General features: G+C 46.6%; 1 protein-coding gene across 2 annotated transcripts in view; it reads left to right on the top strand.

Annotated features, from left to right (window-relative positions):
- LOC146856621 (endogenous retrovirus group PABLB member 1 Env polyprotein-like) overlaps positions 1-25,679 on the top strand; it is a 79,325-nt gene extending 53,646 nt beyond the window's left edge. For both annotated transcript variants that reach the window (XM_085650755.1, XM_085650756.1), the window contains exon 3: positions 22,573-25,679. In XM_085650755.1, coding sequence (XP_085506881.1) covers positions 23,335-24,882 — 1,548 coding nt within the window. In that variant the 5' untranslated portion in view covers positions 22,573-23,334 and the 3' untranslated portion in view covers positions 24,883-25,679. The remainder of the gene's footprint in view (positions 1-22,572) is intronic.
- Positions 25,680-26,654: the final 975 nt, after the last annotated feature.

Below are 26,654 nucleotides of genomic sequence, written 5' to 3'. Positions count from 1 at the left end.
GTAGACCCATCTAACAGAAGCGTCAGATTCTTGGGTAAGGACCTGAAAGGGGAGAGATTTACGACAAAGAACTGCCACACCGTTACGTTTACCGTCACCCTGTGAATAAAAGAGTTCGCCCACCCATCCACGTTTGAGTTTAACAGATTCTGTATCAATTAGATGCGTTTCTTGAAGGAATGCAATGTCAACGTTCAACTTGGCTAGGTGTGACAAAATCCTTTGACGCTTAATCGGAGAGTTAATACCCTTCACATTCCATGACAATACATTTAATGACATAATAATAATAATTCCACAAAAAATATGGAAAACGTGAGTAGTGAATAAAAAACCCATGAAAAGAAGAAAAGATATAAAGAAAGAGGAGAAGATAGCATGAAAATGTTGAAGAGAAGGAAGAAAAGAGGGCAAATAAGAGCATACTTGTTATCAAGAAAGGACAAGTGTAGGGGAGGAGTACAAAAACTTAAGTAGAGAGTCAAAAGTAAGAAAACAGCGGAGAGACAAATGTGTGTAAGGAAACAAGGGATACATCTCTTACACAATCTAAAGGTTCCGATCAGAGGTAAGAAGACAAGATGGATACAAATGGACAAAAATGAGAACAAAGGAAGAAAAAATAGGAAGAGACAGAGGGAAAGAACGGTGGATGCACGGGAAAAACAATTGAAGGAATAATGAAAGAACATACCTACAGAGGAGGGATGCGAGAAAGGGTGGGGGAGGGGAGGAACCACATGGGTGAGGTAGCACATCCACGAGCAACGAAGCAGGGACCGGGAGACACCATTGAACACGAAAAAATTCCTGTAAAGCGAAAAAGAAGAACAAGGAATTAAACCATGCTAGGGGATTATGATGAGATTATGACTAACAAATAGAACAGGGGACAGCATCATGCATATACAACAGAACGTCGACAAAGTGGATATTTAAATAAACAGAAGCACTTAGGATAACTGCAGTCCAACGAGGGACCTTAAACAAAAACAAGCTAGAGAGAGCCTTCAAATAGTCACATAAGCACTAGTCAACCAGGAGCAGAGGATGATGGTCCGGAAACATCCATGGTAGAGGATTTGTGCGCATTAATGAAGCTTTGTAAACGCACAGGATCTTCATAGGTTGTAGTCTTGTTGTTATAGGTAACCTTGAAAAAACATGGGTGATAAAGGCCATATCGTGCCCCCATCGCGCGCAGATCTTCTCTTAGGCTGAGAAACACCTTGCGACGATTGGCGGTGGCCTTAGCATAGTCCTGTGCAAAGAATAGGGATGAGCCGGACCAAGACAGATTCGGAGAAGATTTGGCCGCCGTCAAAACCATCAAGAGATCTAAGTATTCCAGAAAGTAGATGATGACCCCTCTGGGTCTCTGTGAGGGAGAAGCAGAAGAAGGTGGCCGACCCAGTCTGTGAGCACGCTGAATATTGAGAGCCTTATCCTGTGGCAAATGCAAGAGCTTGGGAAGGAACGTCTTGAAGAAAGTAATTGGGTCAGACCCTTCGAGTCCTTCAACTAGGCCATAAATACGAAGGTTGTTGCATCTGTTTCTGTTTTCCAACTGCTCTACTTGTTGTTGGAGATCTGAAACTTGAGATTTCAGGTTCGAGACAACAGAAGATGTTTCTTGGAACGACTGGACAGATTTTTCAATTGATGTAACCCTCGTCTCCATTTGCGACCAATTGTCCGTGAGAACCTGGAGCTTACTGTTTGTCTCTTCCATGAAAGGACGCAAGGATCTTATTTCTTCTAACAATAATTCCATGGACACTGGACCAGAATGCTTTGGAGGCGAGAGGGAGTCCGACTTAAGCCTCTTCGTGTTGGATTTAGAGTTATCCGGCGAGTGCCTGGAAGGATGCATTGGCGTAGCAGAGCCAGACAAATTAAGAGAATCTTCCAGTTGTGAAAAAGCAGAAAAAACCTTTGAATTCTTCAGAATCTGAGGTTTGAGTGGGCGAGTTGAGTGCGACATTGACTTGAGCCTACCCATATGACAGAGCCGTGGAATGGTTGACTCGTTGAAGGTCACAAAAAGCTAGACCAAAGAGAACTCAGGAGAAGACACAGCAGGCGTACGAGGGTGGTAAGTACGTCAGGCATAGAAAGCAACCATCTCCATAATACTCAGACGCAATCAGCTGCCAGGGCTCATGGGTAAAGACAGAAGAACCAATTGTGATGGTATCAGGATGCTGTTAGTGTGGCAATGTTTTGCAGAATGTCAACAACATCACCTTTCGTAGTGCAAGGTGTTCTCAAGCAAAACGGCGAGATACGAAGCGAAATGGCTTCTAATGTACCTCACAGAAACCTACAACAACTAATAGCATTGATGATAAAGGAACAGCCAGTCGTGCAACCGTGATGAAGGCATGAGAATATCCTAGTAGGACGTTGATAATGTCACATCTTGAAAAAGGGCGCTTTGTGAAGGAACATTGTTAAAATACAGTATGCGTGACTAGTGCTCCGAATAAAAGACAGGCATTGCAAAAATCAGTGTAGAGATGAAAAAAAAAAAAAAATTGTCATAAAAGTGAGTTATGGGCCACAAGGAATGTGTAATATCAGACGCTCATAGCGCTGGGCTGGCGAAGCAGTTACCTCAGGATAACACGCATTGGACTGCAGAGCTAAGATGGCTGCCGCAACGAGATAATCCTGAGGGAGCGTTCAAGCGACAAATTCCATCGTCGCGAAGACACGAAAGGGCTTCATTCGCCGTCGGGTGCGATCAGGACATAATCCAACGCGTTCTCATCTGTTCGCCCCCAGGAATAGAAAGCAGGAACCGGCTGGTCTCACGGTGCTGCTCCGGAGCCTTACTCGGGCACCGCCACCACTCGCGGGCGCCAAGCCACGCCCGAAATAAAGCTTTGTTGATTGGTTAATTTTAGATTTTTGCTACATTAAAATATTTTTATATGTTTTGTTAATTTTTATATTCTTAATATATGTTTTAGTTTTTTTGTTTTTTTATTATATTTTGTATTGTAATTGACATTTTGTTTGTTTTTAAATTTGAATTTTGTTCTGTTGGAATACTAATTTATATCCAGATGCTATCCAACACTTTTCCTACTGTTGCACTCCCTGGAGTGTGAATAGTAATGTTATCCCCTTTGCTATCCAACACTTTCCCTACTGTTGCATACGCTGGAGTGGGAATAGTAATTTTTTACTCTCCACTATCCAACACTTTCCCTACTGTTGCACTCACTGGAGTGGGAATAGTAATGTTTTACCCTCCGCTATCCAACACTGTCCCTACTGTTGCACTCGCTGGATTGGGACTAGTAATTTTTTCCCCTCCGCAATCCAACACTTTGTCTACTGTTGCACTCAATGTAGTGCATAATGTAGGTTTAAAAAACATTAAGGGACCGATTCCAATCCTGGAAAAAGGCTGTACGAATCGTCGTACGGAGCGTTTTCTCCATACGACTCATACCCGGTAAACTGTCCGTACAACCTAGGAAATACGATTCATACAGAAAGGGTATTTCCGTACGAATCGTACAAAAGACCGTACGTGTAAAAAAAAAAAAACTACGATTCTGATCCGGAACAGCCTGTACGCGACGTCCGTACGTATTTAAGCAGCGTTTTACGGCCCAGCAAGTACGAATCGTCCCTACGTCACTCCGTACGGCTCTTTTTTTACGGGAGCCAATAACAGCTGTAAAAGCTCAGTCCCCAGGGGTACGAGTCGTACAGGCATACACCCCCATGCGTTGTGTATGTACGGTGCGTACCCCCAGCGCATATGTATGCACCGTACCCCCAGCGCGTATGTATGCACCATACCCCCAGCGTATGTACGCACCGTACCCCCAGCGCGTATGTACGCACCGTATCCCCAGCGTATGTACGCACCATACCCCCGCATATGTACGCACCGTACCCCCCGTACCCCCAGCGTATGTACGCACCATACCCCCAGACCGTATGTACGCACCATACCCCCAGCGTATGTACGCACCGTTCCCCCAGCGTATGTACGCACCGTTCCCCCAGCGCGTATGTACGCACCATACCCCCAATGTATGTACGGTGCATACCCCCAGCACGTATGTACGGTGCATACCCCCAGCACGTATGTATGGTGCATACCCCCAGCGCGTATGTACGGTGCGTACCCCCAGCGTGTATGTACGGTGCGTACCCCCGGCGCGTATGTACGGTGCGTACCCCCAGCGCATATGTACGGTGCGTACCCCCAGCACGTATGTACGGTGCATACCCCCAGCGCTTATGTATGCACCGTACCCCCAGCGCGTATGTACGCACCGTACCCCCAGCGCGTACAAACTTCGCTTCGTAGCGGGTAAAGTCATTCCTCGTGTACGGGACGTTTTCCGTACGAATCGTAAATCGGAAAGCCGGTCTGGATCGTACTTGTACGCTCGGACTGTATTTTTACGATTCGTACGGAAAAGTGTCCGGGTCCGTCTCGTACAACTTTTCCTGATACGATTCGTACGGATCGGGCTGATCTGTATGTACTTTTTCCCGTACGAATCATACTTCACAGGTCGGACGTGACTTGTACGATTCGTACGGAAAAAAAATACGGTTACGAGTCGTACGAAAAAAAAAAAATCAGGATCGGAGTCGGCCCCTAAATAGTTTAATTTATAATTTAAAAAAAATATTTATTTATTTTTATGTTACAAGTGTAAGTATATATGTATATTTATTTATATTTTTTTGATATATTTATAACGTTTTAAAATTATTATTTATTAGTTGTTTTTAAGGAAATAAGTGTATTGCATTTTATATATGTATGTTTAATTTAATTGTTAACATTTACAAATAAATCTAAATAATGTTTTTTAAGTTACATTTATTATTTAATTTATTTTACATTATTTTTTATATATATATAAAAAAACTATATATTCTACATCGATATTTTTGACAACGATATTTTTTTCGATATTTTTGTACTTACCATTATGAAGATAGGAAATCAATATTATTGACAATGATATTTATGTCCCGATATTTTAGAAACTCGATATTGTGGTCGTCGACATTCTGTCAGTGATCTGGCATTTACAGAGCACAGCTTTCACTCCGGGGAGCATCATGGCACTAGTGCGGAAGAAACTGAGATAGGAGAGCAGCCGAGTGGTCAAAAACTAATCAGATGAGTGAAAATACCAGATTGTCTGGGGCTACAAAGATCAAGGATTTCAGGAGTTTCTTGCAAAATAGATTCTGACTGAGGGAGTTTGGATGGGTGGGTAAGCAGTTCCATGCTTTAGTCCCCAGGACTCCATCGATTTCCCCCCTCTGGATGTCAACTGAAAGCTGGGTGGTGCTAGAAAGTTTTCAGATGATGATCTCAGTAGGCGTTGGGTCACATACGGTTTGATTCTGGTCCTGAGGTATTTAGGTCCTGTTCACCTGAAAGTTCTGAATGTGATTACTAAGATCTTAAAGACAATTCTTTTATGAACGGGCAGCCAGTGTAGTGTCTTCAGCACTGCTGATGCCGAGGACCCTCGGGGCAATTTTAGTACCAGGCGGGCTGCTGCGTTTTAGACTACCTGTAATTTTTTCAGACTGCCTTTTTGGTTCCTGCCTACAGACTGTTGTAGTAATCTAGACGGGACAGGATTAGGGCCATGTTTGGTTCCTGCCTACAGACTGTTGTAGTAATCTAGACGGGACAGGATTAGGGCCACGGCAACTGTCTTTCTAGCTGTGCCTGGTAGCAAATCGAATAACTTTTTAAGGGACTTTATCATGTGGAAACATGTGCCGGCTACAGAGAGAGATTGCTGATGGAAGGACAGAGAGGTGTTCCTCCCAACATCCACTGTGTTTGGTGGAGGTGGAGTGTCATTCGGTCACCACTGTCTGGGAATAAAGGTGTTATTTTCCAGGCAGCATGATCTCTGTTTTTTGGCTATTGCATTTGAGATGATTTGATTGCATCCAGTATATGACAGCGGAAGTTTTCCTCTGCCACAGTAGAATCTTTGTCAAACGTTAGGATTAGTTGTGTATCATCAGCATACGAGATAATCTCAATGTTAAAAGATGAAATCAGGTTGAGCAGAGGGGCCATATATATATTAAAGAGTGTTGGGCTCAGGGCCGAGCCCTGTGGAACACCAGAAAGCAAGTGTTTCTCCGTCAATTGGTAGTTGCCAAAGGTTACCATTTGTTTCCTATTCTTTAGAAAGGATTTTACCCAGGCCAGGGCCCTGTGTGAAATGCCACATGATGCTAGTCGGTCTCCAAGGATGTCACGGGAGACTGTGTCAAACGGGGCCGATAGATCGAACAGAATCAGCACAGCATTCTTCCCTTGATCAAAAGCGAATTTCAGCGTTTCCATGGTGTGTAGCAATGTCGACTCTGTTGAGTGTCCAGGACTGAAACCTGATTGACTTGGATGTAAAATATTGGCTTCCTGCAAGAAAGCTGTCAGTTGGGTATTTACTCGTTTTTCTGTTATTTTGCTTATGCAGGGTAGCAGGGAAATGGGCCTGAGGTTCAAGAGTTCTGGGGGCAGGTAGTTACTTTGATTGGAGAGGTTTGACTCCTGCGATGTTCCAATTAGCTGATACTGTTGCTTGCATGAAAGAGACATTTATTATTTTGTTGATAGTTTGATTGATTGTATCAATGATAGTATGTAGTATCTTTGGCGGGCAGGGGTCAAGAGGGGAGCCTGATTTATAGGTGAGGATAGCTTGGCCTGACTGTTCCAGACTAACCTCCTTAAAGAAATTAAGCTTAGGTCTGTTGTCATGGTCTGATCCTTGCGCAGTCATAATGGTCGTTGACTTTAAGTATTTTTTTTAAAACTTGGACTTTTTTTATCAAAGAGATCAGCAATCTGATCACTGAGGATCTGTGAAGGTGGAATCACGTGTTCGAGCATTTTAGGGTGTGTAAAAGATTTAAGAATTTTAAAAATTGTTTTCTGATCTGATGCTGACTGACTGATTAGTTCGCGTAGTGGGCTTTCTTTCCTGATTTGATTTGCTGATGGCAGTTTTTGAGAGCAGCTTTAAAAAGTGTGAGCTCCTCTAGTCTGTAGCTTTTCCTCCATCTACGTTCTATTTTTATGCAATGACCTTTTAATTATTTTAGCTGTGGAGTAAACCAGGGGGCAGAGGCTTTATTTGTGATGTTTCTTTTTGGCGGGGCAAGTGGTGCAAAGACGTGACTAAGTGAGGCCATCCAGTCATTGAAGGCGTGTGTCCCCTGTTAGGGTAGGTCTACCTTGTTCTGCCACCGTGTGCAGATTAGGATTTGTTAGCATTTTGTTCCATTTTCGCATAGTTTTGTGGCTTATTTGTCTGGAGTGTTTCATGGAATCTGTCATAAGGGGGATACATTTATGGTCGGACCAGGTTATATTGACCGTGGGATCTACTTTGAGTCTGGTGGAGTTTGTACAAATTCCGTCCAGGGTGTGCTCCACGTAGAGTGTCGGTCCAGCTATCCACTGCTCGAGTCTCAGAGTCTCAATAATCTCTCCAAACATTTTTTCTCCCGGGTTTCCGATGATTGTAAGTGTAGTTAAAATCTCCCGGTAGAGTAAAATTGGAGTATTTATCCACCGGGTGTTCAGATTTTCTCCCAGGGTGTCTAAAATGTGAAAGCTAGTGCCTGGGGCCAATAAATCAGGGCTCCTACGTAGGTGACAGAGCTTTCGAGTTGAAAGCAGAAACCAAGACTTTCTGCCCTTTTAAGATCTGTGAGGTCAAATGTGGAGATTTTAGTGTGTTACGGTATATTATTGCCAGGCCACCCCCTCTTTGGACAGGTCTGTCTTGTCTGGATATAAGGAAGCTTGGTAGCTTGTCTTATAATCTGCCAAATTAGGGTCTTGAGCGTACCACCATGGGCTATACTTGCCTTGCCAAAACAGGACCAGAATCTGGTCAAAATCATAAATTGCTTTCTTGGATGGTCATGTCCTAAAGGAATTTGAGCTCAGCAAGTGCATGCTGGAATATGCAATCCTAGTCAGTTCCTTGTACAACCATGCAGCTATTTATTCAGCAAGACAATGGCCCCAAGTGACAGAGTGGGAGTTAGTTTAATATGAATCACTTTTCTTCCTACACTTATACATGGGCAAGTCAAAGTCTTGCATAATCTTTCAAAAACTTAAGATTCAAGCAGAATTTTTAAGGACCTTTTAGATGAATCAATTTTCGTCCTCTTTCGTCTACCCAACTCCCCAGGTATTTATATGCCCAAACCGTCTTCAACTTCATATTATTGAGGCAGAGGGAGTCCGTTACCTTTCAGCCAAAAATTACAAATTTAGATTTTGATGTATTTATTTGAATTTTATTAGCTTGACCAAACCGAGCTATTGCATCGAACGAACTTTGCAGACCCACCCTTGTTTGAGGTAGGACTGTATCATCCGCATATTGCAGAACCTTAATTTTTTGTTAGCAAATTAAGGTCCAAAGGATCTTGCTCCATCCAAAGACTTAGGAAGATCAGCTAGGTATAGGTTAAGCAGTAATGGAGCAAGGATGCATCCTTCCTTCAGACGTAATCTGGTGTAGATCATTTCATTGGTGGCCTAGTTATATGTGTCTGTAACTTTCACCCATATATCAGGAAACAGGGTGATGACTGCCTTCAGAAGGACTGGGCAAATGCCCCTTTTCGACAACTTTGACCACAGAACACCTTTTACCATGCTATCAAACGCAGTTGTAAAATTGATAAAGGCTGCATATAACAACTTCCCATTTTTGGTCATGGACTCCTTGAACAGTGTTGTAAGACACTATAGTTTGCCCTCTATGCCACAGCCTTTTTGAAAGCCAGTCTGATAGCATGGAATCAGTTGATTTTCAAGAGCCCATTTTTCTATTTCTTCATTGAGGATTCGGGCAAAGCATTTCCCCTCTTAACTGCCAGTTTGAGCCCCTGAATGGTTTTAACGAAGGAATTCCCAGCGAAGAAGATCTACACTCAGCAATTCCTGGGGCTAACATTTCACCAACCAGGGCCTGGACATCGCTGGTGCTCCAGATAAAATCCTTCACCTTAAACCACTACCTAAGGGCATGCAATGGTCAAACCAAATCAGATACACCAGGGAAGCATACTTCTGTTTGCCCAGGACACTCTTCTGTTATAGACTACATCCTGGTAGATCTCAGGATGTGGCACAGGGTGGTGGACTTTGTTGTTTTTACCCAACACAACAGTGATCACAATGCCCTGATTGTGGAGGTGGAACTGCCGATTAGTTAGGGAGTCTTTGGTATAAACATACCGCCAGATGACAGATTAACACCGACCAACAATAGAGTCCGGTGATTAGCTTTACAGCAATGCCGCGTTAGGATGGCTTCTCTATACGACTCAGTGATTCCATGTCTAGTGGCAGCAGAACAGTCCATTTTCAGTGGTGGTACATTCATCTCCCTCATGTGAGTTGCAGAGACCCATGAGGTGTTCACATCTATCTTTGCCGATATTGGGTGCAAAAAGGCCAAACACCCCTGGTTTAAGGATAATTGTCGGAATGCCAAGTTTGCTCTGATAGAGACAATTAAAACCAAAGATAGACCCCTAATCAGAGAAAAGAGGGCACTCTATAGAGCTAGCGTCACTGAATCAAAAACACTGCGAGAGTTAGACACTTGGGATACTCAGAAACAGGCCCTATCCACTCATGATATGAAGGCTTTCTGGTGTATAGTCAATACAGGTAGCAGTGAAGGGAAGCAGGCCACTGAACCAAACATTACAGCTGATGTCTGGAAACAACACTTTGAGGACCTGTACTTAAGGTTGGAGGATGAGGGCACTGGTACAGCTAAACATATTTCTCCACCGCAGGACATCTACTCTGAGGCCCCTCAGATAACGCTCACAGGATTAGCAAATGCCATAAGCAAAATTGCCCCTTACAAAGCTCCAGGTCTTGAGAAGATCCCAGGGGATATTTTCCGCACTGAGCCAACTATCTGGGTCCCCTATTTGTGGATCTTGTTTAATTGCCACACTGCAGGGAATGGCAATCCCAGCTACATGGGCTGGCGCGGAAACTCTGACGGTTGACAAAAAGGGCTCACCACTTCTTCTCTCCAGCTACAGACCTATAAGCTTAATTGATGTCAGCCAGAAAATCTTTTCCAGGGTATTGTTGGTTTGTATTCAGACCTAGATGGCCAAATTTAAAATATTGATCCCATTTCAAGCTGGCTTTAGGAAAAACCTGTCCACCATAGAACAAATATTTAGGCTTCAACTCTTATACTGGACAATAGTGACTTTAGAGGATGGCAGCCTCAATCTGATCTTTGTGGGCTTAAAATCCGCGTTCGATCTAGTACCAAGGGATAAACTGTGGGCTGTCTCAAGTGATTAGGGGGTGCCGTCCTATCTATGCTATATGCTCAGGCGTTTGCACGAAGGCAATTACGCCCAAATCAAGTTCGGCAAACATGGTGAACTTACCACTCCCATAGCTATAGATAGAGGGTTAAGACAGGGTTGCGTGTTAGCGCCCACCCTTTTTTTCCTATTCATAAATGCACTCATAGACACACTGAATATGGGGAAGGATAATGATACACCCAAGATAGCAAACAGTAAGGTACCAGCCATGATGTTTACCTATGACACTCACTTGCTCTTAAAGTCACTGATGGGCCTTCAGAGAATCCTCTGCAACTTCAAGGCCTGCTGCGATAGTAGGGGGCTCGATATTAACTGCCAAAAGACCAAATATATGGTCTTTAATCCAACCAGCTCAACTCGTCCTAATCCCAGTTTACATGGTATTCCATTGGAGAGGGTGTCTGTATTTGAGTATCTTGGGGTCACTTTAACTGGAAAAATGGACTGGGGGCACAAATCGATAAAACAAGCCTGAAGCTAGTGCAGAACACAGGAGGGTTGATTAAGCTATTTAGGAACTTTTTCCATAAACCTATTGGGCCACAATTGGAAATCTACAAAGTGCAGACAAGGAGTGCTGCAATGTATGGGTCTGAACTCTGGGGGCATAGTTCTCTGAGAAATATCATCAAGGCCGAGAACACTTTTACCAGGCAGCTATTTGGTCTCCCCCCTCAGACCAATAGACAAACAGATAGACTAACTTTGCGACGCTGGAGGGAGAACTTTAAATGTGTTTTACATTTGTTGTTGGCCTCCTGCCAGACTCAAAGAGTTACAGAGACAGGCCAGTGATCATATACTTGCAGACTATACATGAGAGATTTCACTTTTAGAAGTGAAACTATACTAGGGACTGGGAAGGCTATATTGCAGGACCTTTTTACATGTGCAAAGCTGGTGCATGTGGCATATGTCTTACCAGTAATGTTCATTACATCAACATTGAATTTCCCCGTCTCAGTCCTAACACATCAGTGAGGGTATTCACTCAACAACAGATTTCCAAGATGCTCATAAAAGTATTTCCTTTACTTATTTATTAGACAGAACAATTATTCTGCATCGATAACATTTGGAAACAGACTTGCTTAGAGCCCTTACTTACAGGTTAAAGTACTGCACACCCTAATACAACTACCTTCTAATGCCAATTAGTGCACAAAAATATAATGTTGGACCTTACCAGTTATAAGTGTTTAGAGTACTTCAAATGTGACTCCCACTACCCCAGGCCATACCTAGCACCGCCAGAAGAAAGCTGCCAGGCTGCTGGGTCCTTTACTGCATGTGTTTAGAGACAGACAGTCTACAGACAGAGACATACTACTTTATACATAGAGAAACTGCTGCAGACCAGACAAACACATTTTTTTGTTTCAATTTTGCTATTATATTTTCTTGTAATTCTAAAAAACATTAACCAGTACCTTTTATTGCATTAATGCTTTACACATTCAGTAGTCTAAATCTAGACAACATCCACCATTCCTTTCAATAATCATATTAATAGTACAAACAGTAGGAACAGCAATCAGAACTAGGCATATAAGGTATCAAACTGTAGTGCAACCTTAGTCCATGGTAAAGCATTCATTTAAAGTTAAAATAATTTAAATAAAAAACGTTACAGTGCTGCTATGTAACATGTTTTGTATTTAAGTAATTTTTTGTATGCTTTTATATAGTACCAACATCACCCTCGGGTACAGGAGCGCTTCATATCACCACCAGTTACTGCACAATATAGTACCTTTAACAAAAAACAAGTCGTAACACTTTCATAGAGTTTCTTTAACTTACATTGCACAAAACTCAACAAGCTAAAGCTCACAAAAAATATATTTTCAATCACATAGGTGAAACCAAATGCATTTACCAATGCCTGTTTGTAGATGGGCACCAATAAGGATCCTCTCCACCTATCTGGGACTATGTTTCCCAATAGGCACTTGTTATTCAGTGGAGTTATGCTTGCTGTTGGGTCCAGGAGCCCCATTGCATCACTGGATTGCTTTCCCCACTCTCTTTTTATTCAAGAGATTAAGCCGTCCGTGAGGTATTGCTAATACTGAGAGATTCAACTGGCAACTGAAGCTCTCTCGAGACCTTATCAGTGTAGACATTTTCTATATGTTTTAAACAATCTTCTGACAAGATGCCACTTGAATTTTGGCTAGACTGGGGGACCAGTGTCTCATTTATTATATACAGAATCTGAGTGGGTAATATGATGTAATAGCGATGTGAATCCTGGCCCCTTTCCGCTTATCTTCCTATTTCTTCTTTTCCTACAGCTTTTTCCTGTAACTGGACCTGAGTTTTTTTATAGCTTCTTCTTTTAAAGTTGCGTTTTTAACCAGTACTGCTCCTAGTTTGTCCTTTAGTTACGTTTTCAGTTTGACTTCTTTAGACAAGGCCTGAGCTATTTCATTTCCAGGAGCAACTTGCGGGTGCATGACTCGAGCAAGGTTGTGATTGTCTCCGGCCATTTCCCAGGTAACCAAGTAGACACTTGATCCTTTGGCACAATATAATCCAGGCTCTGTGTCAACCAGTTGTCACAGTGATCAATATTATCTGTTTGCCACTTTATCTTTCAAATTGGTACAAAGTTGTCTTGTGCTCCAAGAAGGGTACTCCCAGGACACAATCCACCCATGCATGATCACTTAAAATCGTTGGGGTCATTTGGAACCCACTGATGTCGTGGACATGCTTGATGGAAATCCTCTTGTGGTCTAGCGTCACCAATTTATATGGAGAAATGTGGGTATAAGCTGCAGGATGATCTTCCGGACCTCTCCCGTTCAACATATAAAGTCCCATCTCCTTAGGAGAATTGCCTAAATGAATGTCAAGTGGACCCGTCGTTTGAAATTGCATTACTTTTGGCAGGATGTTACATCAGTAGTTGATGATGTCTAGCCAACAGGAGCAAGCGCCCATATAAAAAAGATTGGCATTACAATCACTGGCAATTAACCGCCTAGCCTTCCAGTACTCCAATCTTAGAGTGTAACGTTGGTATAAGCAGGTGGGTTGTTATTTTTTATTTGCTGGACCAGGATGTATGAAGAGTCTGCCGATTATAAGGAGCAAGGGCACACCACAGCCTTTTGCTGTCTTAAGATTTACTTTAACATACACAAAGGTGCCGATTCCGATCCTGGAAAAACCGGGTACGAACCGTCGGTCGGAGCGTTTTCTCCGTCCGACTCATACCCGGGAAAAAAACATTACAAACATGCAAGTACGATTCGCACGGAAACACCATTTCCGTACGAATCGTAAAAAACACCGACCGACGAAAAAATACATACCAATGTGATCCGAGACAGCGCCGACGTGACGTCGGGACGCATTCAGGCTGCGTTACACGAACCAGGAAGTACGATCCGCACCGACGTCATCCCGCACAGATTAAATTCTCCGGCTGCCAAAAACTGCCGGGAAATCAGGACGACGCGCACAAGGAGCACCTGGACGCGACGGACAGCCATGGACCCGAACCTACGTGTCATCCCAGCACTCATAGCAGTCCACCTGCTCTACAGGAACCGACACACACGCCGCAGAAGGTCAGAACAACACCCAGGGGCAAAGGGGGGGGCAGGGGCAGGACACATAACCCCCACCCAAGTCACAAATCACACATGCCCTGGACATACCTGACCTGCAGGACCTGGTCACCTCGAGGGGGTGGGGGCGTGTCCAGCAACGCAAGCGTCCCCCACAACGGAAGTGGATGTTGACGCGAACCGGCAACACAACAATACCGGTACGTACCGTACCCACGCCTTAAGAGCGTGGGTACGGGTCGTACCACGCCCACCCCTACGTCACCCCAACAATGGCGGTACGACCCGTACCCACGTTCTGAAGGCCTGGGTACGGGCCGTACCAGCATTGTTGGGGTGATGTAGGGGTACGCGTGGTACGACCCGTACCCACGCACTGAAGGCCTGGGTACAGTGCAGACCCCCAATGGGGCGCCGTAGGGGTACGCACCATACCCAGCCCTTCAGAGCGTGGGTACGGGTCGTACCACGCGTACCCCTACATCACCCCAACAATGCTGGTACAGCCCGTACCCAGGCCTTCAGAACGTGGGTACGGGCCGTACCGCCATTGTTGGGTGACGTAGGGGTGGGCGTGGTACGACCCGTACCCACGCTCCTAAGGCGTGGGTACGGTACGTACCCAGGCCTACAGATCGTGGGTACGGGAATGTGCGGAGCGTACCCCCACCCGTGTATGAATGGAGCGTACCCCCACCCGTGTATGAATGGAGCGTACCCCCACCCATGTATGAATGGAGCGTACCCACACCCCACCAGTGTATGTACGGAGCGTACCCCCACCCGTGTATGAATGGAGCATACCCACACCCGTGTATGAATGGAGCGTACCCACACCCGTGTATGAATGGAGCGTACCCACACCCCACCAGTGTATGTACGGAGTGTACCCCCACCCGTGTATGAATGGAGCATACCCCCACCCGTGTATGAATGGAGCATACCCCCACCCGTGTATGAATGGAGCGTACCCACACCCCACCAGTGTATGTACGGAGCGTACCCCCACCAGTGTATGAATGGAGCACACCCCCACCCGTGTATGAATTGAGCGTACCCCCACCCGTGTATGAATGGAGCATACCCACACCCCACCAGTGTATGTACGGAGCGTACCCCCACCCATGTATGAATGGAGCATACCCACACCCGTGCATGAATGGAGCGTACCCACACCCGTGTATGAATGGAGCGTACCCACACCCCACCAGTGTATGTACGGAGCGTACCCCCACCCGTGTATGAATGGAGCGTACCCCCACCCGTGTATGAATGGAGCGTACCCACACCCGTGTATGTCCCGAGCCTACATGTCCAGACACAGGAGGGGTGGGTGCCTATCACTCCCAGCAGTGCCCAGACATAGGAGGGGTGGGTGCCTATCACTCCCAGCAGTGCCCAGACACAGGAGGGGTGGGTGCAGAGTCCTCCCAGCAGTGCCCAGACACAGGAGGGGTGAGGTTCCGTGTGAGACGGGACGGCAGTTTTTGAGTGGTGACGAATATGGATGAGTTTGGTATCTATGAACCGCAAATGACGAGTATAGTGGGTGTACGAAGTTTCGCTATGCAGCCACGTATGGTTCGCCTCATTTTTGGGTTCGTTCATCCGAGCCCTCGGGTTCCATTTTAGATACAGCGTCCATTTTGTTTCTTGCCCTCAGGTAGCCAGCGAACGGGCTTCTTGTCCGCTTCGTGACCCTGGAACTCTCAAGCTTACACGAAGGACACGTGTTCCTTTGAGGTGACTTTTATGATGAGGGGAATAGCGCGACTAAGGCAGATGGCCCCGCTCGAGGCTCATCCTGCCGCGCCGGTCTATTGTTTTAGCCACGCATACATTAGACACAAGGTCTTTGACCCTCTATCGAGTTTCCTTTATTGCCCCCAACACTCTTTTCTAACCTGTTGTGCATCCTTGTCCTTTCCTTACATCTGTTTTCCGTCCTTCCTCTTAATGCGTTTATGGTTAGGATGGAATGTGTTTATCACGGAGGGGATATGTTTTTACAGTTGGGAACCGGCAAGACTGTTGTAATTATGTTCCGGCCTCTTGAAACATGAATGCGACCCTTTTTTAGTTTATTGTGGGAACTGAGTTGTAACCTTTGTTCATCATACTGTGCTATGGCCGAAACCTGTATAAAAGGAGCGACCCACTTCTACGACTTTGAAGCAGTCTCCGAGAACCTACACGTTGTGTACTTCTTGTGACCTCTGTATCCCTGCAGTAAATAAACGCTGATCTCTGACGTCGCTGGAAGTGTCCCGTGTCTCTGTGTTTGGTACGCCAGAACAGGTAACCCACGAAGGTTTCAGGTGTTGTCCCCTGGCACCGCTGGGTCTTAAGAATAACCCAGTCCTTCAGTTGGCGCCCAACGTGGGGCGACATCAACGGTACCGGTCCAAAGCCCGACGATCGTGAGGAACTTCGTGTGAAATCTCCGAGGGAAGGTGCACCCCGCTTCATCGATCCAGTTGTCGAAATAAGTGGCCCGACGTCTTTTCCCGCGAAGATCCCCGCCTCCTGACGGCTGCGACGGACCGATGCCCTGACTGTCGACCTGTTTGGCGCCTGGCGTAGTCCTTTGAACGGCGAGACGATCAACGGGCCTTCCTGGTGACGCCATTGTTCTTTCAGTTAAGTATTTGTGGGTCGCTCCCAGTGTTGCTTTGTTGTTTGCATGGTTCCATAGCATTCGTGGTTCTTAGTTGTTGGGTTTTATTTGACGATTGCAATTGCCAAAAACCGAGGGTCTTGCATTTTTGCGAGGACATCGTAATCCGATAGCCCTTGAAGTTTGTATACTCGGTTAGTGTGCACGATGCCTGGCCGTAGTACTTTGTTTGGGTTTCTCAAATGTTGCAGCATGGATTCCCGGCTGGAGGATTCATGTCCGATACCTCCGGCTGGAACTCCGCTTTACGAGCTCTATAGTCGCCATGGCGTGGGTCCTATCGTATATAATGAATATTGGGTTCGTTACACTAAAAAGGATGGCGTCCTTAGTTGGCCACCTCATGGTAGTTTCGAGACTGCCATTTTAGATAACTTGGAAGCTAAATTATTTAAAAAGAAAGCTAGGCCGGCCATGTTTGATTCCTTCCGGTTATGGCGGAAAGAGGCCAAACAGAAAGAAATCAAACGGAATAAGAAAAATAAGCGAGAAGGTGTCATTACGGTGATGCGCAATGCGGAACAGTATCAGTTAGACAAAGATGAGAAAGAGCAAGAAGTTAGTGCTCGGCTCCACCATATGGCAGTGGACAAATGTTATCCGGCGCTACCTTCTACGAACGATAAGACAGGAGAAGAATCAGTGGAAGATTCGCTTTTGTCTTATCTGATGAAATCGCCACCTCCCTATGCTCCTGATGTTATGGGTCCCGTTCGTCCACCTCTTCCTCAACCCGCTGATTTGGCGGCTGCTGGTCAGCCCGCCGTTCCTCCCGTACTCCCGAATCCCCTTGGGCCACAGATCGTACATCCTTTTGTCCCGGCTTCTCTCCCTACTGCGCCTTTCCAAGTTCCTCCTCAGCCTGTCGTTCCCGCTACTCCTGCTGCTGCGTCTACTTCTACCGTTTCCACCCCTATGGCTGCTACGCCTGCATCTTCGTCTTCTTCTCCTTCTGTTCGTAGTCGTCTCTTGACTGCTGTTGCTTCTCTTTATTCTCCGCTCTTTGGGCCGATACTTGGCTCGACTCTTTCAGACATTGCTCAAAGACGCAGTCAGCTTCCTGATGGTAGGGAACGTGAATCGTTGGTGAAAACGGCACGTAGATGGATTCGTAACCCTGTTAAATACACCCCACGTGTAGTGTTCGAAACGTTTTCTCAGTTTAATGTGCCCACGCAGCGATTCGTGTTCGAAGAATTGTGTAAGTCATTGAAAGAGGAGTGGGACGATGATATAGCTGATGATATACCACCTGAGGTTTCCGAGCTACAGCTTCGGTTTGCCACGGGTGTCATTGTAGGTGACAAAGTTCGAGAGGCTCTGGAACGCTTGTTATCCTTTCGATGTACAGTGCAACCGCGTGCGCTGTTTAAGGACGCGACCGCGGAATGGATGGCACAACCTGGTCAATATCCTATGCGGGAAGTTCCCCCGGTATGGATGCCAGGTGATCCGGCTGCTAACCCTCCTGTCCCAGGCCATTTCCAGAGAGTGTGGATACACCTCCCTTGGAAGCGATCGGAAGTTTTGCAAGTGAAGCAATCCCTACCTGATCCCCGTAAGAATCCTGCAGGGTACTATAAAGAACTGTCCCAATTGGTGGATGCTACTGTTATGAACCTAGCCGATGTTGATATGTTGTTTGGCAATGTGGTGCCTCAGCCGATTTGGGCGAAAATTCGTCACGAGAATCACGTGGCCGAGTTAGGCGGTGACTGGGCTGCCCTTACAGCGGCAGATGCCCGGCAGGTCGGCGGGGCTAAACCCGAACAGATTATCGTGGCTTTGCCCCAGAGGATAATTACCCTCATGAAAACACTTATGCCAGCGATGCGCGTCAACTGGGACAAATTATCGGCGTGCAGGCAAAAGAGGGATGAAAGTGTTTCTGATTTCTTTACGAGATTTGAGGAAGCGTTCATTGACCATAGCGGTCAGGACATGGGTTCCGAGGGTGGTCAGCGGCTGTTCGTTGATAAGTTTGTATCGAATTTGTTGCCCGACCTTAGCAACAAGTTGAAGAATTCTGAGAGTGCGTGGGCTGTCTCTACCACTGCCCAAATATTGGCTACGGCCCAATATTACGAAAATAGAGAAAAAGAGGAAAGTGAGCGTGCGGAAAAGAAAACTAAGGATCTCAAAACTAAGGTCTTTTTGCAGCAAGCCTATCCATCGCGTTCGAATTTCAGTTATACACAGCAGCCAAACAGATCGCAATCACAGTTCTCTAGACCACAGCCGCGCAATGCTTCGCCTGCGCCTCGCTTTGTGCTGGGATATAATCAGTGCGCGTATTGTCGTGGGGAAGGCCATTTGAAGTTTGACTGTCCGGTTCTCCGTGATAGGAACAATGGTGTGTCGGCTCGAGGAGGACGTAGTGGCCCTCAACAGGTTTCTCGTGGTAGAGGTCGCGGAGTTACCCAGAATCAGGCCGAACGCTTTGCGACGTCTTCGGATTCGCAAAATTGTTTCGATCGGCGCGAACAATCGTCCGGTCGGTCTACTCAGTATCATGTGGATGATTGCTATGTTGAGTGTGATGTTGATGCGGATGGTATCTATTAGGACAGCCATAGACAAAGGAAGGGAGAAGTATCAGTTCCGGTTGATCAGAGAGGGCCATACGTTTCAGTAGCCACTTTGGGCGTCGTTGAGCCTTTTCTGTTGGACACTGGTGCGGCAAAAAGTTCCATCATGCATTCAAAACTCCCTGGCGCGCCTTTGTCTGGCTTCACGAATGTTTCCGTTGGATTTTCTGGCGCCCCCGTTAGTAATCCAGTTTCTAGCCCTTTGCCCCTTACAATTGGGTCTCATGAGCTGGAAGCTCCTTTGATTTTGACTACTGGTTGTGGTGAGAATCTTTTGGGTTTAGATTTGTTGAAAAGGTTACATGCGACTTTGTACTGTTCTCCTACGGGTGTGGAGCTCACGTTGGGTAAGAGCGTGATTTCCCCTATGTATTTATCGATCGATAAGTTTCCATCGGAATTGAGATCTCTTCCAGCCTCTTTGTGGGCGACAGGTCCCAATGACGTGGGCCTGTTGGATATACCACCTTATGTTGTCCACCTAAAAGTTGGTGCGCGTTTGCCACGTATACCTCAGTATCGTATTTCCCTTGATGGTGAAAGGGCACTATTAGCGATCATTTGTGATCTGATCGGCAAGGATGTTATTGAGGAGACACGAGGTAATGTGTGCAATAGTCCCGTGTTGCCTATTCTGAAACGAACGGATCCCTCCAAGCCTCCCGTGTATCGTCTAGTTATCGACTTACGGGAGGTAAATAAAGTCGTTGTTCCGCAGTTTCCTGTGGTGCCAGACATTACAGCTTTACTGACTCTGATTCCAGCCACTGCATCATGGTTCTCGGTCATCGATCTGAAGAATGCGTTCTTTAGCATTCCAATTGCTGAGGAAAGCAGAGATTTGTTTGGTTTCTCATTAGGTGGTCGTAGCTTCAGATTCAAACGCGCTCCACAGGGCTACTGTGAGAGTCCATCAATCTACAGTCAAGCTCTTAAGAGTCAGCTTGATGCGTTTGTGTTACCGGCTGGTGCAGCCTTGATTCAGTACGTTGATGATCTGTTAGTTGCTGCTGACACTGAACAGCTCTGTAGAGCCACTACAGTGTCTTTGTTACAGCATCTCTGTGCTTTACATCATAAAGTGTCACCTTCCAAACTACAATATTGTTGTCAAGAAGTTACCTATCTCGGTCACTTATTGTCAAAGGCGGGAAGAAGGTTGACCCCTGAACGAATTGCAGCAATTGCTCGAATGCCTGTGCCAGCAACTCAGAGAGATGTGCGTGCCTTTTTAGGTATCACGTCATACTGCAGACAGTGGATCCCGAATTTTTCACTGTTAGCGAAGCCATTGGTAGCTCTCACGTGCAAGGACGTTTCAACCCCTTTGCCTTGGACGGAGGAATGTCAGAAAAGTTTTTCTGAACTACGTGATGCGCTGTGTTCGGCTCCTGTGTTAGGTACTCCTGATTACAGTAAGCCTTTCACATTATACGTCCATGAGAGGGACGGTTGTGCGTTGAGTGTTCTAACGCAACAATTTGGTGATAAGCAGCGTCCGTGTGCATATTTTTCCTCGACCTTAGACCCGGTGGCTAGAGCGTTGCCAAGTTGCTTGAGGGCGACAGCGGCAGCTGCGGCGTCTATTCGGCAGTCCGCAGGTCTGGTCATGGACAATATGCTCATAGTAATGGTTCCGCATGCAGTTGATACTCTCTTGAATCGGACAAAGACTCAACATCTGACGAGTGCAAGGTTGTCTGGGTACGAGCTGACCCTTTTGGCAAGTCACGTACAGATCAAGCGTTGTAATGTACTGAATCCGGCGACATTATTGCCGATTAATATGGAATCAGATGATGTGCTACCACATGATTGTTATTTACGGACTGAGGAAGAAACAAAAGGTCGTGTGGACCTGAAAAACACCCCCTTGTCAGATCCTGATGGTACTTTGTATGTGGATGGCTCTTGCTTCAAATTGCCGAATGGCGATGTGACGACTGCGTATGCTGTGGTGACGTTGAGCACGATTGTGGAAACTGCGAGATTGAACCAGAATTCAGCACAAGCGGCAGAATTAATTGCATTAACAAGAGCGTGTGTTTTGTCGAAAGGAAAGCGCGTGAATGTGTTTACCGACAGTCAGTATGCATTTGGTGTTGCGCATAATTTTGGAAGATTGTGGAGAGAAAGAGGATTTATGACATCGCATGGTACAAAGATCCAGCACGGGCATCTTGTGAATGATCTTTTGGATGCACTTACGTTGCCTAAACAAGTGGCGATCGTCAAATGTAGTGCACATCGGAAAGTGACGGATGATGTTGGTCGTGGTAATGCATTTGCGGATGAGATTGCTAAAGAAACGGCTAAGAATCTTGCGACTCGAACGTATGTCACGAGTTTAGTGAGTTGGCCGGCGGAGACTGGTATGTGTGAAAATACTGTTGAAAGTGTGAAAGCAATTCAGAACGAAGCTACGGAAGCTGAAAAGACCAAGTGGAAAGAAAGTACAGGGAAATTGGATATGCATGGATGTTGGGTTGACCTGACGGAATGCCAGAGGTGGATGTTACCAGACGCATATGTATTAGCTGTTGTGACGATGGCTCATGGGTTGTCACATATTAGTGCGAAAGGAATATGTAAGTTCTTGTCTCCTGTATGGAGGAATGATGGTATCGCTAAGTGTGCCGAAAGAGTGGTTAAGAATTGTATGGTGTATTTGATGCATAATCCCGGAAAAGGCACCCCCACTCCACCTGGTCATTTCGCTCCTCCTGTTTGTCCCTTTGAGGTTATCCAGCTGGACTTCATCCATATGGAGAGATGCAATAATCTGAAGTATGTTTTGGTTGTGGTTTGCGCGTTCTCCAGATGGATTGAGGCCTATCCTCTTAAGGATAATACTGCCCTGTCCACAGCAAAAATCCTGCTGAAGGAATACTTTCCTCGGTACGGAATGCCCCGGATTGTATGGTCGGATAATGGGAGTGAGTTTGTGGGAAGTGTAATGCAGAGTGTGTGTAAGGGCCTTGGAATTCGTCAGAAATTCCACAGTGCTAATCATCCTCAGGCAGCGGGTTTGGTTGAAGGGTACAATGGTACCCTGAAGCTGAAACTTGCCAAGATTCAAGCTACGACTGGTCTGTCATGGCCTGATGCCTTGCCTCTGGCTCTCCTATCGACCAGAGCGACTGTACACTCTCGAGTAGGGCTCAGCCCATATGAGATTGTGTTCGGTCGCCCTGCGAATATTTGGGGAGTCCCGAGACCTAGGGCTTTTGATAGTCTTGAATATCCAATGTTGATCGATTACTTGCATGATTTGACCACTAAACTACGGTTAATTCACCAACAGGTCTTTGAAGCTCTACCAGCGCAGACAGAGGGTCCTGGACACCAGCTTCGGCCAGGAGATTGGGTGGTTACCCGAAACTTTGGTCGAAAGCGTAATTTGGAGCCAAGATTCGTCGGACCCCACCAAGTCTTGTTGACAACGAGGACAGCGGTTCGACTGGCGGGCCGGAAAAATTGGGTTCATGCCAGCCACACAAAGAAGGTACCGATCCCCTTACCAACCGACTGTTGGGTGAGAACTGGGATTTCGGCCGCAGAAACTGAGACTCCTTTGCGCTTTGTGCCATTTAGCGACGCTCACCCTGTGGAGGAGGATTCGTCATTGTCAGATCCACAGGTGGAGTCATTAGTAGCAGAGAACCCAAGGTCCGACTCGTCATCTGTTTCATTGAACACTGTTGCGCCATCTGAACAATTGTTCGTAGAGCAAACTCGACCTGGAAGAAGTCGATACTTTCTTCGTTCAAGGACTAATAGAAATTAACAGTATAGTGGTTTTTAACGTCACGAATATTATGAACAATTACATCCTTTCTTTCTGAGTTTTTGTGCTTTCCACTGCTAAGAGACTTGTAATAAATTTGAACGTTTCAAGGAAACCTCGCCATCCGGGTCACCGTAGGGCCGTGCGGGTACTTCTTTCTGTTTAGCAGGTTTCTGACGTTAGGTTGGTTACTTTTGTCGATCTCTGGGAACTCCTGGGGATTGATAATCGCTACTCAGAACGAAGTGCGTCAAGTACGTCACGGACGGTTTGTAGAGGATGGCATTCTCTAAGCTAGTGGACGAAGAAAGGGTGTCAGCGCAGAGATCAGAGTTATGGAGGGTTGTACAAACAAAATGTTTTCTGTTTCAGGTGTTTCTATTGTTTCTAACTGTATCTATGTTATTGGTGGGTGGAGTATATTTCGGAGTATCGTTGTTCTTGCCTTCTGCTTCACCTACCTCTGCTCCTAACCTAAGTTCCCTCACCACTGTTTCCCCACATTCCTTTCATCCTTTGCCTCAACATGAGCAGGTTAGACGTGCGGAATTCATGAATAATTCCTTTATTCAACTCCTACATCAGCATCAGTTGGTGGTGAATACTACCAATTGTTGGGTGTGTGGGTTAATGCCACACACTATGGATAGGGGTATTCCGTATTTGGTCCTTCCATACAGCTCCCAGGGTTCAGCTCGAGCATTCCAAACTATGTTTCGCAGTGCACTAGATTCCTACCCCAGTCGAGAGCCACGGTCTGTCAACTTTGGTCCTGGGCCGTACCACAAACCTTTGGCGATAGCCATAGCAGATCTGGATAGAGATGTTATTGATGCATCACTCATTCCAGATGAAGAAGTGCAGGCCTATAAGGATCTGAGCGAGACTGAGTATAGTACGTCAGTGGGTGATAGACAACTTAAGAGCTCGTCCCCAATATGGATTGTACCGCACCTTGGAAATTTCTGTTTGCAGGGTTTGGGTCGAAATCCGAGAGCACAACTTGGGAACAGTGCTTGCACTGAAACGTACGTCCTACCGATGCTCTCCTCCCCTGTTTTTCTGACTGCTAAGGGCACCTATTTTGTGTGTTATGAACGCGCATATACATGGTTACCCCGCGATTTTTCGGGTACCTGTTATATTGCGAATCTTTTGCCTCCAACCTTCACAGTTGCTTCGGACTACCACAAAACTAGAGTCATGAGAGGCGTTATTAGCAAAGAGGATACTGCTGGTCAAGAAGCAGGAGACTTCTTTAAGGGTTTCTTGCCGTTTTGGGGACCTATGGTTAATAGTAGGAACCTAAGACAGTTGACCCGTGTGGTAGAGTCGACTGCTAATATTACTGCAAATGCCCTTGGTAATCTAACAGCTGAACTACAGGCGGATAGACTCATGACGCTGCAGAACCGTATGGTTCTAGACGTTGTTCTTGCAGATAGAGGGGGCGTGTGTAAAATTATCCATTCGAGTTGTTGCATTTTTATTCCTGACAATGCTCCAACTGTTTATCAAGCCATCTCGAAGTTGCACAAGATTTCCGAGTCCATACACGTGGACGAAGGTAATTGGACGCTCCTAGGATGGTTTTGGAGCTTGATGTCAACCTGGGGTTGGAAGATTCTAATGATCATAGGGGCTGTTGTAGCGTTTCTGTTCACGTGTTGTCTTTGTGTGCAGTGTGGTCCTGCCTTATGTGGCCTATGCGCTGCGACGTGTATAAGGCGGCCATCTGTTACCAAGGAGACATTGATGAATAGAATGATGTTCCAGCAGCATCTGAACGATCTGATGAATATTGATATAGATTCCGATCTTGACTAGTGCTTGCCTACATGAGGGCAAAAGGAGCGTCTGAGGTTCCGTGTGAGACGGGACGGCAGTTTTTGAGTGGTGACGAATATGGATGAGTTTGGTATCTATGAACCGCAAATGACGAGTATAGTGGGTGTACGAAGTTTCGCTATGCAGCCACGTATGGTTCGCCTCATTTTTGGGTTCGTTCATCCGAGCCCTCGGGTTCCATTTTAGATACAGCGTCCATTTTGTTTCTTGCCCTCAGGTAGCCAGCGAACGGGCTTCTTGTCCGCTTCGTGACCCTGGAACTCTCAAGCTTACACGAAGGACACGTGTTCCTTTGAGGTGACTTTTATGATGAGGGGAATAGCGCGACTAAGGCAGATGGCCCCGCTCGAGGCTCATCCTGCCGCGCCGGTCTATTGTTTTAGCCACGCATACATTAGACACGAGGTCTTTGACCCTCTATCGAGTTTCCTTTATTGCCCCCAACACTCTTTTCTAACCTGTTGTGCATCCTTGTCCTTTCCTTACATCTGTTTTCCGTCCTTCCTCTTAATGCGTTTATGGTTAGGATGGAATGTGTTTATCACGGAGGGGATATGTTTTTACAGTTGGGAACCGGCAAGACTGTTGTAATTATGTTCCGGCCTCTTGAAACATGAATGCGACCCTTTTTTAGTTTATTGTGGGAACTGAGTTGTAACCTTTGTTCATCATACTGTGCTATGGCCGAAACCTGTATAAAAGGAGCGACCCACTTCTACGACTTTGAAGCAGTCTCCGAGAACCTACACGTTGTGTACTTCTTGTGACCTCTGTATCCCTGCAGTAAATAAACGCTGATCTCTGACGTCGCTGGAAGTGTCCCGTGTCTCTGTGTTTGGTACGCCAGAACAGGTAACCCACGAAGGTTTCAGGTGTTGTCCCCTGGCACCGCTGGGTCTTAAGAATAACCCAGTCCTTCAGGGGTGGGTGCCTATCACTCCCAGCAGTGCCCAGACATAGGAGGGGTGGGTGCCTATCATTCACAGCAGTGCCCAGACACAGGTGGGGTGGGTGCAGAGTCCTCCCAGCAGTGCCCAGACACAGGAGGGGTGGGTGCCTATCACTCCCAGCAGTGCCCAGACATATGAGGGGTGGGTGCCTATCACTCCCAGCAGTGCCCAGACACAGGAGGGGTGGGTGCAGAGTCCTCCCAGCAGTGCCCAGACATAGGAGGGGTGGGTGCCTATCACTCCCAGCAGTGCCCAGACATAGGAGGGGTGGGTGCCTATCACTCCCAGCAGTGCCCAGACATATGAGGGGTGGGTGCCTATCACTCCCAGCAGTGCCCAGACACAGGAGGGGTGGGTGCAGAGTCCTCCCAGCAGTGCCCAGACACAGGAGGGGTGGGTGCCTATCACTCCCAGCAGTGCCCAGACATAGGAGGGGTGGGTGCCTATCACTCCCAGCAGTGCCCAGACACAGGAGGGGTGGGTGCAGAGTCCTCCCAGCAGTGCCCAGACACAGGAGGGGTGGGTGCCTATCACTCTCAGCAGTGCCCAGACACAGGAGGGGTGGGTGCAGAGTCCTCCCAGCAGTGCCCAGACACAGGAGGGGTGGGTGCAGAGTCCTCCCAGCAGTGCCCAGACACAGGAGGGGTGGGTGCAGAGTCCTCCCAGCAGTGCCCAGACATAGGAGGGGTGGGTGCCTATCACTCCCAGCAGTGCCCAGACATAGGAGGGGTGGGTGCCTATCACTCCCAGCAGTGCCCAGACATATGAGGGGTGGGTGCCTATCACTCCCAGCAGTGCCCA

The sequence above is a fragment of the Triturus cristatus genome, chromosome 4_1, assembly GCF_964204655.1.
Source record: "Triturus cristatus chromosome 4_1, aTriCri1.1, whole genome shotgun sequence".
NCBI classification, from domain to species: Eukaryota; Metazoa; Chordata; class Amphibia; order Caudata; family Salamandridae; genus Triturus; species Triturus cristatus.
Note: the sequence above shows the minus strand (reverse complement) of the source record. Positions and strands in the feature narration are given on the sequence as shown.